General features: G+C 44.3%; 2 protein-coding genes across 2 annotated transcripts; one reads left to right on the forward strand and one right to left on the reverse strand.

Moving 5' to 3' along the window:
* Window positions 1–253: 253 nt before the first annotated feature.
* si:ch73-103b9.2 (uncharacterized protein LOC100150067 homolog) lies at window positions 254–15,496 on the reverse strand. Its single transcript, XM_068049102.1, has 3 exons — window positions 15,155–15,496; window positions 10,919–11,179; window positions 254–1,653 (listed from the first exon to the last, which is right to left on the reverse strand). Exons 1-3 carry the CDS (start codon window positions 15,164–15,166, stop codon window positions 637–639), a joined length of 1,290 nt encoding a protein of 429 aa, XP_067905203.1. The 5' UTR covers window positions 15,167–15,496; the 3' UTR covers window positions 254–636.
* A 119-nt stretch (window positions 15,497–15,615) lies between these two features.
* On the forward strand, window positions 15,616–17,251 carry mplkip (M-phase specific PLK1 interacting protein). Its single transcript, XM_068049867.1, has one exon. It carries the CDS (start codon window positions 15,763–15,765, stop codon window positions 16,342–16,344), a length of 582 nt encoding a protein of 193 aa, XP_067905968.1. The 5' UTR covers window positions 15,616–15,762; the 3' UTR covers window positions 16,345–17,251.
* Window positions 17,252–17,294: the final 43 nt, after the last annotated feature.

The following is a 17,294-nucleotide window of genomic DNA, read 5'->3' on the forward strand; positions in this document are numbered from 1 at the left end:
GGGGAAGTACTTTCAAGGTTCAGATGACATTTTCTGCTGTAATTTGCTGAAGATTTCTAACCCAAATTCCCCGATGCTTATCTTGAAAAAGCAATTATTTTGTTGTAATAAGTTTCACATCAGGCTTATACTATATGAAGTTACGACGTTTTAAAGTTTTTTGTTTTGCTTTTGCTGTTATCATCCGAAGCTGAAATTAAATTATTGTGACACGAGACAAAATGCATTATGAATATCACAATTTAAGACCTGGAGGTATATTGCAGTATAACAAGTATAAGATCCTGCAATATTAGATTCACTTTTACATAAATTACAGAAACATTTATCTGTGTGTGTGTGTGTGTGTGTGTGTGTGTGTGTGTGTGTGTGTCACTTACCCAAATACATCCTTGCTGTTCTCTAATAAACATCATACAATAAATTATTGTGCATTATTACTTCTAGATTGCTAATTCCCTTTCCCAGTGACAACACAATAAACCTTTTACAGTCCGGATGTTGCCTTAGGGTCAATTGGTGGTCTGTACTGAGTTAGCTCATCTCAGCTAGGGTGCCGAGAGGGGCACCATAATCTGTCTCGACAACCGTTAGCCCTGGGAGTGGGGAGGGCAAAGAGGAGAAAACTTGGTAAGACTAAAGAAGTTTATGTGGCAATATGGAGATTGCTATCCTGGTTCCTGATGACGGTGGTGGGTCTGGCTGTGGGATCATGGGGAGTATATCTCTCCCCGCAACATTCCTTTGTCTTATTCTACCCAAATGTTTACTGCTTGGGCCATTGTGACTGAAAGCAGATTTACTGAAGTCGTCTTGCTTTATGTTCTTTGTCTGGCATTTTGTTACTTTCGAGGGCTGCACCCTTACGCTATGGCACTCCACTAGTTTGGAGGCCGGGGTGCCATTGATGGCCAGGTTGTGGTTGCCTTGCATCAAAGAATATTGCCAGCACCAATGATTCATGGTGTGCTGGAAGGGCATCCTTGTAAATCCAACAGGAGCAGAAGTCCCAGCCTTTTGGATCTTGCTGACCTGGAACATGGCCATATTACAAGCATGGGCCCTAATGTGCATGTTGGCTTTGTTGTTATTGCGCTTCGACATTACACTCACAGTTTGAAGATCTCGGTTGCCATTTTGTATGTCCAAACAAAACGTTCTTCCTGTTCTGAAACCTGAGACAGATGTTTCGTCGCCATTAGCCATTTTTACAGGTGGCAGCACAGAGAAGTTTTTTTTTACTGGGGTCTGTTGATCGGGACCATGGATAGTTTCACCCACTGTTTCGTGAGATGGGTTAACGTCAGTCTCTGTCTTGTCTTGGACCTGGATTTCTTGAGTTGCTTCACTTGTTTGCCTCTGTGAAACTGTGAAGCTATACTGCTGCAACTTGGTTTGTGAAACAGGAGGAGGAGTTCTCTCCGCAGAGGAGTTAGTATTCTTCCCTGTGAAATTATATGCCATTGTGCTGTTGGATAATTTGGATGAAGGGTTAGAATATTCAACTTCTTGGAAAGCTTTCCTTTCTGAGATGGGCACCATTTCTGCACAGAGCACGCAGCGGCTGTCATTCCTCTCCTCTTTTCTTGATTTCTTTGACTTCTTCAGAGTATTAACAGAGGAGTAGGAATTACCCCTTCTCCAGCCATGCACCTATAAAAAAGGAAACCTTTTAAAGTTACATTAGCTGTTTGAGATGGTGGTAAGTGACTACAGCCTAATGAGCTATGACATAGAAAGAATTTTATTCCTTTACTTGTGGAAAAAATGAAGCAAAGTTCAGATACCTATGTATTCACCAGTGTCTAGTGCTGTGCAACCATTGCTCCAAGCTACTATATACTGAAATTTATTAAGAAAAGGTACCAACTTCTATCTAGAACTAGTTTCTGATAAGTCACAGAACTCAATTCTTTCTATTTTAACATCACCAAGTGTTTAATGCCTTTGTCAATTATATTGACAAAGTTAATGAATCACTTTAGAATAATGTCACAAAACGCACACTTGCCAGGATAGACTCCCTCAGCCTGAGCCAATCCCGGACATGGCATTTTAGTGATTTTCCCCAATGACTGACTCAGCAGGACTGTCTAATGAACAGCTGAGATTTGTAGACTAGGAAGGTTCCATATTAGAAATGCTGATTAATTTATCTCTATTGGGATGGCGAGAGGGCCACTAGAATTGGCTTCAGTGTCTCTGGGCTGGACTCAGCCAGGATTCTTACTCCTAATCACTATCTTTTGGCTCTTGTTGGAGGTGCACAAGTGTGGACGGTTGGGGTAAGAATCTGGTTTAGTTGTGACCTTCTCACAACTGAGTAGTTAACCAAGAGTCACTGTTAAAGTTCCGAGATGAATAATGACCATTTAGAGGAGGTGAGTTTCAAGGCTAGTTGTTCTTTTGAAGCTTTTACATTGCAAGACAGGTTTTGGAGCAGTACTATACTGACTTCCTGGTCTCATTTTTTCCCCTTTTATATTTGCTTCTGGCACAGTTCTCTACCTCCAGGCAGGAGTGAAGTCAGAGAATCCAGAGGCTGCTGGTGACGTTCACCAAAAAGGTCTTGGCTGTAGCTGAAACAAGGTAAGTTGGACCATTTGTATTTTTAATTGGAGCCAACAGTAGAGGAACCATGCACTCATCTTTGGTTGTAGTCTATAAATTTGAAACTGCCTTATTGAGACTGTAAGCTTTCTAGGCATTGGAGGCAGCATGGAATCATACAGAACGAAAGGAGATCATCCTGCCCATCGTGCTTGTGCCAGCTCTTTGAAAGAACTATCCAATTGGTCCTACTCCCCTGCTCTTTCCCTACTTCCTTTAGAAGGTTACTATTGAATAGTCTTCTGCCATCCTTTAAGGCAGTGCATTTTCAGATCAGAACAACTCGATGTGTGGAAAAAAAATCTCACCTTCCCTCTGGTTCTTTTGCCAATTACCTTAAATGCAGCAGAAGCAAAACACAAGTTCAGTGAAACAGGGTGGATAAAAGTTCAATAAAAAGTCCATTCCAAAAATAGCCCTAAGCCATTAAACAATTACTCCTACTCAGACAGTCATTTATACCTTCCTATACAAATAGGTACTTTTTAAAATTAATCCCAAATTGCCATGTAATTTAGATATCCAAGCTCTTAATTTTCATACAATTACTGGCACTTAACTCCCCTGTAATTATTAGTGAAAAATACTTTACCATACCCCTCTATTATATAAGTATTATTTCCAATAACTATGACATCATAGCTAAATATAATGCCACTGTACTCAAAAAAAAAAGTAATACATTATGTAATAGATATTTTGATTTAAGGCGATGAATGAGTATTCTTAAACTTAAAATGCTTCCATCATTATATCTAATGCAGCCTTTTTCTGCAATATTTGTCAAATGATTTAAAGGTTATAATATTTATGAACAATATACTACAGCTATTCTTATTGGGCCATACATGTGCAGAGCATGTTTAGCCAGCATACCTGAGGTACACCTGCTGCCCATCGCACTCTGCTAAGCAATAAAGGAATTCTACTTGCATATGCAAAGCTGCAACTGGTTTAATTTTAATATCACCAGAGAGATTCCATTTTTGATAAATTTTTAAAGCTTGAGTTAGAGTTATACTGCACTGTTTGTAAGTTGAAACACTGAGTCTGCCTCCTCGAGTTGGTCACATTCCACACAGCTTTAGGGTGCTTTGGAGCCTGAATATTTTCTAGGAATATCATCTTTATGTCAGTTCAAAGTTGATGGTGAAATGGCAGAGTAAAATTGTGCTGCTTAGCAATTATATGAAAAACATTGTCTGAGATTGAATACACTAGAAGAATGTAATCTTAAATACCAGCTGTCAGTCATAAAACACTGCACTTGCACTTTATGACACTATTTGGATCCCTAATCAAATCGTTACTCACCATCAACAACACATCGTTGTACATTCATAAGATTAAATAAATTTTTGTTTGGAGATACAGCACTGAAACAGGCCCTTCGGCCCACCGAGTCTGTGCCGACCAACAACCACCCATTTATACTAACCCTACAGTAATCCCATATTCCCTAACACCTACCTACACTAGGGGCAATTTACAAAGGCCAATTTACCCATCACCTGCAAGCCTTTGGCTGTGGGAGGAAACCGGAGCACCCGGCGAAAACACACGCGGTCACAGGGAGAACTTGCAAACTCTGCACAGGCAGTCCCCAGAATCGAACCCGGGTCCCTGGAGCTGTGAGGCTGGGTGCTAACCACTGTGCCACCCTAAACATTTTTGAAAAATGTTTTATTTTATTTTATTTGTTACTGTACATTGTATGTTAGCCAACCTAAATGTTTCACAGGAAAATGTCAAAAGTCATTTCTTTTAGATATTTCCAAGCCAAGGGTAGAAAAGGAGTTAGAGCTAATGTAGGTGGATGGAGTTGAGTAATTTATTATGATCTCACTGAATGACAGAAGAGGCTTGATGGGCTGAATGGCCTACTCCTGTTCCTATGGTTCTGCTTTACCATCAGTTTAGTTAAGCAACAATGAGCAGTTTGGGAAAAGGAGTCACTGCAATAAGATTTGAGATTTTTTTTTCTCATCAGAGACTGACTCTCTTGACTGGCCAGGCATATAATAAACAATTTATCAAGTGTCTTTTTATACCATTGTAATAAACATAATTGCAAAGAAGGAATATATATCAAGCAGAAGTTGTTAGCAGCCAAACAGCTGAAATAATGGTTTTCAAAAGGGAATTGGAGAAGCACTGAAGAGAAGAAAATTGCTGGGCAACAGGGAAAGGGCAGGGGTGTGGGGCTAGCAGAGTTGCCCTTGCAGAGAGACAGCAAGGACATGATGGGCTGAATGGCCTCCTTCTGTGCTGTAACCATTCTATTATTCTTTGTCAAAATCACCAGTGGTTTTCAAAATACATACCATATTCCCATATGGGGCACTCGCAAAGTTCAGCCCCTCGAAAATATTTATATGTTAACTGTATGTGTGCACATGCAGACATTGCACTTATTCTAGAGCCAAGATCATTTTAAAATGCTTTATGTTTCATTAGCTGCAGGTTGGAACTGATCAGCATCTTTGAATCTCCAAAGTTTTCTGATCAAACAACTGAATGACTTGAAGATCTGTTTACTTAAAATTCGATGCTGTAACCTTATAGTGGACGCACATCAACCTTAACACCAAAATAACACGTTATGTATTAATGCGCTCATCGTGTGTGTCATCTGACCTGTGAACAACACCACGGGAACTCTGAGTAATATGTTAAAAATGCTACATCTGTGTGTGTGTGTGTGTGTGCGCGCGCGCGCGCAGATATCACACTGTTATGAATGCAAAACAAACTTAACATGCTGTGTGCTCCTAAGTTGCATCTTGAAAGTCATATTCCAGTCTTCACAATTCCCTGATCAAACAACCATTAAACTCTAAGTGACCTCAGCCTCAGTTCACTTAAACTATGACCTTAAACACTTGAAACTACTGACCATATCTTTAATTAAGCCTTTAATCATCCCTCCTAATCTCTCCCATCCTGCTGTGGCACAGTTGGCTCTCTCCTTGCGCTTCTGTCTTTTTTCCTGCCAACAGCTACGTCTCTTCGACTCGCCACTCTTTAGCCCCGCCTTTATGGCTGTCTGCCAGCTCTAGCGATCACTGGCAGCTGACTCCCACGGCTTGTGATCAATGTCACAGGACTTCATGTCGCATTTGCAGATGTCTTTAAAGCGGAGACATGGATGGCAGGTCTGATACCAGTGACGAGCTCTCTGTACAATGTGTCCTTGGGGATCCTGCCATCTTCCATGCAGCTCACATGGCCAAGCCATCTCAAGCGCCGCTGGCTCAGTAGGGTGTATATGCTGGGGATGTTGGCCGCCTCGAGGACTTCTGCATTGGAGATACAGTCCTGCCACCTGATGCCAAGGATTCTCCAGAGGCAGCGAAGATGGAATGAATTGAGATGTCGCTCTTGGCTGACATACGTTGTCCAGGCCTTGCTGCCGTAGAGCAAGGTACTGAGGACACAGGCTTGATACACTCGGACTTTTGTGTTCCATGTCAGTGCACCATTTTCCCACACTCTTTTGGCCAGTCTGGACATAGCAGCGGGCACCTTTCCCATGCGCTTATTGATTTCTGCATCGAGAGACAGGTTATTGGTGATAGTTGAGCCTAGGTAGGTGAACTCTTGAACCACTTCCAGAGCATGGTCGCTGATATTGCTGGATGGAGCATTTCTGACGTCCTGTCCCATGAAGTTCATTTTCTTGAGGCTGATGGTTGGGCCAAATTCGTTGCAGGCAGTTGCAATCCTGTCGATGAGTCTCTGCAGACGCTCTTCTGTGTGAGATGTTAATGCAGCATCGTCAGAAAAGAGGAGTTCCCTGATGAGGACCTTCCGTACTTTGGTCTTCGCTCTTAGATGGGCAAGGTTGAACAACCTGCCATCTGATCTTGTGTGGACGAAAATTTCTTCTTCTGAAGACTTGAACGCATGTGAGAGCATTCGGGAGAAAAAGATCCCAAACAGTGTAGGTGCGAGAACACAGCCCTGTTTCACACCACTCAGGATAGGAAAGGGGTCTGATGAGGCACCGCGGTCCCACAACGGATCAGATCTAAGCACTGCAGTCCTGTCATATCCAGTCGTGAATGGTAGTGGACAATTAAACAAGTGACAGGAGGAGGAGGCTCCACAAATATTTTCATCCTCAACGATGGGGGAGCCCAGCACATTAGTGCAAAAGACGAGGCTGAAGTATTGGCATCCATCTTCAGCCAGAAGTGCCAAACGGATGATCCATCTCGGCCTTCTCCTGAGATCCCCAGCATCACAGATGCCAGTTTTCAGCCAATCCGATTCACTCCACGTGATATCAAGAAATGGATGAAGCCACTGGATACTGCAAAGGCTATAGGCCCTGACAACATTCCGGCAATAGTACTGAAGACTTTGCTCCAGAACTAGCCGCACATCGAGCCAAGCTGTTCCAGTACAGCTACAACACTGGCACCTACCCAGCAATGTGGAACATTACCCAGGTAAGTCCTATACACAAAAAGCAGGACAAATCCAACCTGGCCAATTACTGCCATATCAGTCTACTCTCGATCATCAGCAAAGTAATGGAAGGGGTCGTCGACAGTGCTATCAAGTGGCACTTGCTCAGCAATAACCTGCTCACTGATGCTCAGTTTGGGTTCTGCCAGGGCCACTCAGCTCCTGACCTCATTACAGCCTTGGTCCAAACATGGACAAAAGAGCCGAACTCAACAGGTGAGCTGAGAATGACTGCCATTGACATCAAAGCAGCATTTGACTGAGTATGGCATCAAGGAGCCCTCGCAAAACTGTAGTCAATGGGAATCAGAGGGAAAACTCTCTGCTGGCTGGACTCATACCTAGCACAAAGAAAGATGGTTGTGGTTGTTGGTGGTCAATCATCTCAGCTTCTGGACATCACTGCAGCAGGTCCTCAGAGTAGTATCCCAACCATCTTCAGCTGATTCATCAATTTCCTTCCCTCCATCATCAGGTCAGAAGTGGGAATGTTCGCTGATGATTGCACAATGTTCAGCACCATTCGCGACTCCTTAGATACTGAAGCAGCCCATGTCGAGAATGCAGCAAAACCTGGATAACATCCAGGTTTGGGCTGATAAGTGGCAAATAACATTCGCGCCACATAAGTGCCAGACAATGACCATCTCAAACAAGAGAGATTCTAACCATCTCCCCTTGATGTTCAATGGCATTACCATCGCTGAATTCCCCCCACTATCAACATCCTGGGAGTCACCATTGACCAGAAACTGAACTGGACTAGCCGCATAAATGTTGTGGCTACAAGAGCAGGTCAGAGGCTGGGAATTCTGCAGCGAGTAACTCGCCTCCTGTCTCCCCAAAGCCTATCCACCATCTGCAAGGCACAAGTGAGGAGTGTGATGGAATACTCTCCACTTACCTGGATGGGTGCAGCTCCAAGAACACTCAAGAAGCTCAACACCATCCACGACAAAGCAGCCCGCTTGATTGGCACCCCATTTACCACCTTCAACATTTACTTCCTTTACCACCGACACACGGTGATAGCAGTGTGTACAAGATGCACTGCAACAACTCACCAAGGCTCCTTCGACAGCACCTTCCAAACCCGCAACCTCTACCACCTGGAAGGACAAGGGCAGCAGGTGCATGGGAACACCACCACCTGCAAGTTCCCCTCCGAGCCACACACCATCCTGACCTGGAACTATAACAAAGGAACTGTTCCTTCGCTGTCGCTGGGTCACAACCCTGGAACTCCCTTCCTAACAGCACCCCAAGGAGAGCAGCAGTTCAAGAAGGCAGCTCACCACCACCTTCTCAAGGGCAATTAGGGATGGGCAATAAATGCTGGCCTAGCCAGCGACGCCCACATCCCATGAATGAATTTTTTAAAAAGCGAAAGTTGGATGTTAGCCACCAGCAAGGACATGAGATGGAGCAGGGTCAACTGTGTGTGGGAACCAAGGTCAGACATAACATCATTGGAATGCTGTGAAAAGAAAGGGAATACCAGTATTTCAGCTAATGGCTGGCATAATGGATACTTCACAGGGACCTTGAACCGTCAAGATGCCATATGTCTCCAGTGTGAAAACATGCCCCTTTTGTGTCGCCCCGAGCTGCACCTGCTAACAGTCCCTACCGTCAAAATAAGTGATATTGGGGGTCAGAAGATCAAAACCTAAGCAAGCAGGGGCTTCACAGACATGTTGTCCATGCAATTGAACAATAACATGATTCATCTAGCAAAATTCAGTGATTTTTGAATCATAGAAAAAGGGTGTAAGAAGGGGGTCCACATGGACAGGAGGTGTAGAAGACTTCTGAGGGAATTCAGGAAAAATTAGAGGGTGAACCAAGGACCGATCCAGAGGTTGCAGATACATTTAATCGAGGCTTCTACCCCAGGCATAAACGGAGTAATAGATCTCTGTTATACCTTGAATATCTTGCTCAGATACTGTAATGTATCAAGTCTTTCTTGTGCTGAATAAAGTTTAATCATTGCCACCAAAAATAGGTCAACATTGAATCATTGGATATCAGGGTTTATCAAAAGCTAACAAATTGGTGACTCAGATGGGACATTGACATTCAGTGCACGTGAAGTCCTAGGACTGGTGTGGTTAGTGCAATCTAGCCAATTAAGGAAGGGAACTTTTGGGAGCTTAGGACCCTGCAATCAGCCAGTAGTGTTAGCGATTAGAACACTGAGAATGGCGAGCTTGACTGAAGTTCAGCATGCCAGAGAAATGAAATTTGACAGGTTATGTGTGACAGATACTGTATCATGATTTGCTTGTGCCGAATGAAGTTTAATTACTGTCATCAACATGGGTCAACATCAAATCATTGGATATCAGGGTTTATCAAAAGCTAACAGAAGTTCAAATGTACTACAGTTTACTCCCAGAGGCATCATGATGCTCAGTGCAACATGATTATGTGGGAAAGCCTGGTGGACCAGCTGGTCTTTTCCTATCTTTTCGTAGGTTCGTAAGTATGCTCGTATGCATGAAGGACGGCCAGTTAATAGAAGATCCAGAGGCTACCAGTACTTTTGGAACTGCAGCCCAACATCAGTTAATACGGGAAGAAGAAAGTCTTAGGCTGGAATTATACGGCCCCCAGACAAGCAGGCTGGTGACGGGGAGGTGCTGGGGGGCGTAAAAGTGAGTGGAAGGTTGGGGGGGTGAGGGGCCGTCCCCGAACCTCTCCTGCCCCCACTGCAATATTATGCAGGGCAGCGGTGAGAAACGGCCCATCCACCCCGGGCCAATCAAGGCCCTTAAGTGGCCATTTAACTGGGCCTCCTCCCGCCGCCGCGGGTATTTTACCCTCGGCGGCCAGATGCAAAGGCCTTGCAGGCTTAAGGGGTGCCCTCCTGATCGGGCACCCTGTGCCCCACAGAGGGCTGCCCCCGATGCCCAACTGCCCCCAATGCACAACACTTCCCTGCACCCTCCCCCCTTGCCTCGCCAGGCCTGGTCGATTGTCTCCAGTGAGGCCCCAAAAACTTACCGTAGTTCAAGGGCCGTCCTCCTTCTTGCTGTGGTGGCTGGATGTAGTCCCTGCAGTGGCCACTTCTCCCGGTGGCGCTGCTGGGACTAAGAGCTGCTAGCCCGCTGGCTGGCCGCAGCTCCATTAGGTGAGACGCTGCCTCACGAAGGTAGCAGCCCCAGCCAAGACCATTTAAGGGCCTGGGGAGCGAAAAATCCCGGCCTGGCTCCCCAGGCCCGGCAGAAGCAGGCTTGCCACCAACCTTTCGGCCAGCCGGCAGGGCCTCCCGCCCAACATATAACTCCGGGCTTAAATCACAAGAAATGGGAGCAAGAGTATGCCATATGCTCTTTGAGTCTGACCGCCATTCAATACAATCAAGGCTGAACTTCTACATCAACTCCACTTTCCCGTCCTATTCCTCAATTCCCTAAGTACCCAAAAGTCTGTCACTCTCAGTCTTGAATATACTCAACTCTGGGGTAGAGAATTCCAAAGATTCACAACCCTCTGAGTGAATAAATTTCTCCTCATCTCATTCCGATATGGCTGATCCCTTATCCTGAGACTATGCCTTCTTGTGCTAGACTCTCCAGCCAGGGAAGCAGCCTTTCAGAATCTACCCTGTCAAAAGAATGTTATATGTTTCAATGAAATCACCTCTCATTCCTCTAAACTCCAGAGAATATAGGCCCATTCTACTCAATCGTTTGTCTCCATTTAAAATATCCCATAAATAATTATAAGCAAGTCATATAAAGGGAGGCCTTGTTCTTCACAATTTAAATGCAACCTGATGAGACAAATTTAACAGAGAATTCTGAGACGAGAAGGTTAAACGACTTACTGCATCATCCCATCCACTACAAAGGATGAACTGATCCATTTGCTTTTGGTCTTCTTCATAGGTTTCCTCACTGAGTCTGATGAGAACATCTATGAGTTTTCTTTCAGATTCCCAAGAATGTAGAAAATGGGTGGGACTCGTCACATTACTGTCACCTCCAAGAGGATTGGAAAACGTTATTTTTTCACAGTCAACCATGACTTCATTTTGGAATTCCATTTTCCAACTGACGTTTTCATCAAGCAAGCTCAGATTATTTATCTGTCAAATGAAGTGAAGCATGCAGTTAATGCCTTACTACTTTCAAGTTAAAGCAAAATCATTAAATATTAAATAAGACATCCTATTTACAATTTAATGACGTCGCTTCACATACAGTTACTATCATTTGCTCCATGTTTCAAGGAGGATGCCTTCTGAAAAAGTGGCAAATGTTTTTGTTTGCAATCGTACAAAATAGGATGATGTAAATCACAAAGATGCAAGACATGTTTCAAAGGTTCAAATGCTTCCAAAACCAAATATATACAGATACATTATTTATAAGTTTTGTCTTGGCCGATTAATACATTATGCATTACATATCATGCTGTCTGCATATAACAATGTGTCATCTGACTTGCCATTAGTAATGCCACACGATATTTGCTAATACATTTGTATAGGAATTGCCAGGTGAAAAAAGACTGAGGTCCATCTAATTCACCTATATGGGGTGAGGAAAGGGGAGAGAGAGGGATCTATGTAAATGATTTTGTATATAGTGATCATGGACTACAAAAAGCCATGAGACACAAATTTCCCAGAAACCAATCAAGAATTGGGGTGAGTGGTTAATTTTTGTTTGGGGGCGGTGGTTAATGGAATCTGGCAAGGTTCGGAGTTTGTGGTGGAGCCAAAGAGGAAAGCGTTGTTTTTCTGAATATTTAATTGGAGAAACTTGATGCTCATTCAAGAATGAATGTTGAATTACAATTCTAAAAACACAGAGGTAGCAGAGGGATTGAGAAAGGTAGAAGAGAAGAAAGGTAGAGCTGGCTGTCAGCATGCATGTAGAAGCTGACCCCATGTCTTCGGATGATGGTGCCAAGGTTCAGCATGTAAATGAGGAAGAGAAAGGGGCAAATGTTTGATCCTTGGGGAATGCTAATGTTGTGAGAGCAGGAAGTGAAACCATTGCTGGAGATGCTATGGCTACAATTAGATAACTAAGAGTGGAACTAAGGCAACTGAGTTGGAAAATGGAGGCGAGGCATTGAAGGAGAGGAGAGGCTGGTATGGTCGACAATGTCAAGAACAGCAGAGGAGGACAAGAGATGGTACACCATGGTCACAGATAAAGACATCATTTGTGAAATGGATCAGGGCTGTTTGGTGGGGCAGAACCTGATTGGAGAGATCAAACATGAAGCTGCAGGAAAGATGGGCACTGAACAGAACAAGAAGAAGCAGCAGGAGTAGGCCATCCAGCCCGTTGAGCCTGCTCTGCCATTCAATAAGATCATGGCTGATCTGATCTTGGCTGGAACTGCACCTTCCTGCTTGTTCCCCATAACCTTTGACTCCCCGATAGTTCAAGAAACTGTCTAACTCAGCCTAGAATACGTTCAATGACTCAGCCTCCACTGGTCTCTAGGGTGGAGAATTCCAAAGATTCACAACCCTCAGAGATGAAATTGCTCTTCATCCCTGTCTTAAATGTGCGACCCCTTATTCTGAAACTCTGCCCCTAGTTCTAGATTCATGAGGGGAAACATCCTCTCAGCATCTACCCTGTCATGCCGCTCAGAATCTTATGTTTCAATAAGATCACCTCGCCTTCTCTAAACTCCAATGAGTACAGGCCTAACCTGTTCAACCTTTCCTCATAAGACAACCCCTTCATCCCAGAAATTAACTTAGCAAACCTTCTCTGAACTGCCTCCAATGCAAGTATATCCCTCCTTAACTATGAAGACCGAAACTGTACGCAGTACTGTAGGTGAGTTCTCACCAATGCTCTGTATAGTTGTAGCAAGACTTACCTACTTTTATACTCCATCCCCCTTGCAATAAAGGTCAATGTTCCATTTTTTAAATGAATTTATGGGATGTGGGTGTCGTTGGCTAGGCCAGCATTTATTGTCCATCCCTAATTACTTGCTGTACCTGCATGCTAACTTTTGGTCATTTATGTACGAAGACACCAAGATCTCTCTGTAGTCCGTCTCGATTTAAATTATATTTTGCTTTTCTATTTTTCCTACCAAAGTGAAAATTTTCCCACATTATACTCCATCAGACAAATTTTTGCCCACTTGCTTAACCTATATATCTCTCTTTGCAGACAGTTTGTGTCCTCCTCACAACTTGCTTTCCCATGAATCCTTGTATCACCAGCAAATTTGGCTACAATACTCTCTATCCTTTCATCCAAGTCATTATATAGATTGTAAATTGTTGAGGCCCCAGCACTGATCCATGTTACAGTTTGCCAACCTGAAAATGACCCATTTATCCCAACTGTTTCCTGTTAGTTTGCCATTCTTCTATCCATGCTAATATATTACCCCCACCACCATGAGCTGTTATCTTGTAACCTTTTATGTGGCACCTTATCGAATGCCTTTTGGAAATCCAAATACACTACATCTACTAGTTCCCCTTTATCCACCCTGCTTGCTACATCCTCAAAGAACCCTAATAAATTTGTCAAACACAATTTCCCTTTCATAAAACCATGTTGACTCTGCTTGATTGTATTACGATTTTCACAGTGGCGCAGTGTTTAGCACCGCAGCCTCACAGCTCCAGTGACCCGGGTTCAGTTCTGGGTACTGCCTGTGCGGAGTTTGTACGTTCTCCCTGTGACTGTGTGGGTTTCCGCCGGGTGCTCCGGTTTCCTCCCACAGCCAAAGACTTGCAGGTTGATAGGTAAATTGGCCATAGTGTAGGTAGGTGGTAGGCGAATGGTAGGGAATATGGGGTTAATGTAGGATTAGTATAAATGGGTGGTTGTTGGTCGGCACAGACTAGGTGGGCCGAAGGGCCTGTTTCAGTGCTGTATCTCTAAATAAAATAAATAAATGTTCTGCTACTACTTCCTTAAAAATGAATTGTAGCATTTTCCCAATGACAGATGTTTGGCTAACTGGCCTATAGTTTCCTGCTTTCTATTACTCTCCTTTCTAGAATAGGGGTGCTGGGAGGCAACAATATGTTCAAGGATTTTGAAGAGGAAAAGAAACTTGTAGATGTCAGAGTAGTTTGCAAGGACAGCAAGGTTGAGCCAATCCTGGATATTGGCTCCATGAAATTCAGGGATTAGGGTCAGTGGTTCAGTTTAGGTTTGTGGTTAACAGTTTGGGTTCCAGGTCAGACGTTGGTGGTTAGCATTAGGTTCAGAGACCACTATTGACAATGCCGGTATCACTAAACACATACTATTGAGAATGAGATCAAGGGAGCAAGAGGTGGGTCTCATGGACAAGCTGAGGTCCTATAGGGAATTGGGGAAGAGGACTATAGTCGAGGCAGCTGAATGGATGGTCTCAATGTTAGTGACAAAGAAGTCCACAAGCTCATTGCCCCAATTGTTGGTGAGGGTGGTTTACATTGGAAGTTTCCATGATAGAGGAATTTACGTGGAAAAAGGTGACATGGAAGTGTGAGGGAAAACTGTGACAACAGAGGAAAAAATTGTCTACCAAAAGTACAAGACTTGAAATGTATTACTGATGGTATGACTATATTCTGTCCTCTATACGGTGAGGCTCCTGCCATTATAGCACATATTTGACTCACTGAGCAGTGTAGAGCAAAACACCCCATTCATGAATGAAATTCACATGAAGATTCTCATGTTAAAGCTATCATTCTCCTTCTGATGCTGAGACCAAATGCGCCATTTTCTATTATTTCAGGTCTTAAATATTGTTTTTCCTATTATCAGTCTCAAATTACTGCTGTTTACCAGTTACTGGAAATCCTACTGATAGGAAGTACGAATGCTGTCTCCTGTGGCTGGAATATTTCATCCACAATATTCATGGGTGACTTGGAGTTTTATAATGTTTGCTTATAAATATTAACATTTGGTGGGTGAGAAACATCCAGGCCTTAAGAATTCACATTTCGGCCCTGGGGCTGTTATACACCCTTATTTACTTTTATGATCACATACATAGTGAAGATGGCCACAGCACTGATCTCGATGCAGGAACCAATTCTCTCAGAGCAACAGTAAACCTTACTTGCCTGTTCATTCATAGATTTGTTTTCCCACACTTGCCTCAATTATGAATGATTGTTCTCTTGGAAATAAAATGTAAATAATGGTGGTGAGGCAGAGAGCAAGGTCATTGTGTTTTGTCTCCAATGCAGCAACAGGGAGAGGATAGGCATCAGCTGCAACCCTGGAAACCAAGCAGAACCATTACCATGGCAACTACTGTGCTGCCTGCTGATGGCGTCGGAAGTTCTCGCCAGACGCATGATTATTGTGACGACACGGTGTGCGTCTGTAGGGAAGAATCGGGAAAGATGTGACCGTGAGCGGAAATGACGGAGACAGGGATCTGGAAAAGGCTTCCGCTTGCTGAGCCGCGAGCGGAAATGACGGAGACGGTAAGGGCTGGGATCATGCATACAGCCTCAGCTGGCGGGCGTTGACGCAGGAGCGGAAATGACGGACGCGGGGGGAAACCGGAAAAGGGGCGGGGGAGGGGGAAGGCATAACTGGTGGCGCAGGATTCGAGAAGCTTCGACGTGGTGGAGGAGGCCGCGAGGTTGCTGAGTGAAGGGTGGGACGGCGCTGGACGCGGGGCCCGGACTCTGGATTTCTGACCGTTTCAGTGGAAGTTTAAATGTTCCGTCCCAATTTCCGGCCGTCGCCGTCCGGCGGAGGGAGCTCGCGGCCGGGGTTCCGGAGCCCGCCGCCAGGCCCGGGCTCAGGCCCATTTCCCGGGGCGGGGCAGCCCGGCAGCATGTACCCCTGGGGCAACTCTCCCACCCCGCCTTACGGAGCCCGGCACCGGGGTTACAGCAAATCACCGCAGCAGCAACAACAAGGCCCGGGCCTGGGCTCGGGGCCCTTCCACCATCAGTACCGCTACAACAGCCCGTCTCCCGGGCAGCAGCAACCGCAGGGCTTCAGCCCCCGGCACCGGGGCCGATACTCCTCTCCCCCCTACCACCCGCTCTCCCCCGGCTCTCAGCAACATTCCCCCAGCCCTGCCCATCGCAAATACCAGGGCTCGCCCAGAACATCCACTCCCTTCGGCGGCGGCGAGAGGAGATCCCCGGCGCCGGTGGAACATTACTACAAACCCTCCATGCTGGAGGACCCGTGGGCTAACCTGGAGCCAGTCTGTGTCTCTGACATTAATCGACAATACAGCAAACTACAGACCCCCAGCGCTGGGAAAGGAGGGAGATATTTCAGTTAACAACCTTTGCAAAGACAAGAGAGCAGACTTGCACATTTCTTGTGTCTGCCAAAGGTATAATAACTGATCTTTGTTTCCCTCAACTGGCGAACATTTATCAAGAACTATCGCGGTATTGTGCTTTCCAGAGACTGTCTTTTTTTAAACACAATTTTGATTACAATTTTTTTGTAGGATCGACTTTTTAAAAATGAGACCTATTTTTTTACCCACACACCAGTTTTTTTTGCAACACATGGCTTGTTGGATGTTATCTAGGAGAGTACTAACTACTACAGAATTGGGAAGTGCCTGCTCAGAAGAACTGTTAAAATGTTCTTTAAAATCACCAGCCAGTGAAAAGTGACTAATTATTTTACAGGTGTCCACCACTCCTATGCATTAATGAACAGGTTAGACAGCACGCCATCTGATTTTTTTTTTACTGTAAACCATTGAAATGGTCATTTTTTTTAAATTTTTGTCAACCTTTTTAGATTGAAGATTAACAACTCCAGTGTTAATTTTGTATAATCCATATTTCTAGTGTGTGTGTGTGTGTTAGTATAAATGAAAGAAAATGATTCATGTCTGATTTAATGTTGAGATGGCATTTCTTGGGTTTGTACAGTAAAGGTATGAGATGTGCTGGTGTAGTTCCTGTTTTCAGTATTTTTGTTTTGAGCAAATGGTGAATTCAATTTGAAAACTTCTTGCGTTGTGGGGTGGGGAGTATAATGAATTGTCCTGGTACTGTAATTACTGCATAAAGTGGTATTTGGCATATAAACCAACCAGTGTATTTGGGGGAGGATTTTATTATCGGGTAAGTGGAGAGAAATGTTTTTCTCAGTGACCGCTCTAATTGTCTCTTACCTTGGTATTTATCATAAAATAAAGTTTGCTTGATTTATTTTGTATGGAGAAAGGCTACTTTTCGTTTTCTTTAACACTCAACTGTGGATGGATGT

Source organism: Heterodontus francisci, chromosome 17, assembly GCF_036365525.1.
Source record: "Heterodontus francisci isolate sHetFra1 chromosome 17, sHetFra1.hap1, whole genome shotgun sequence".
Lineage (NCBI taxonomy): Eukaryota > Metazoa > Chordata > Chondrichthyes > Heterodontiformes > Heterodontidae > Heterodontus > Heterodontus francisci.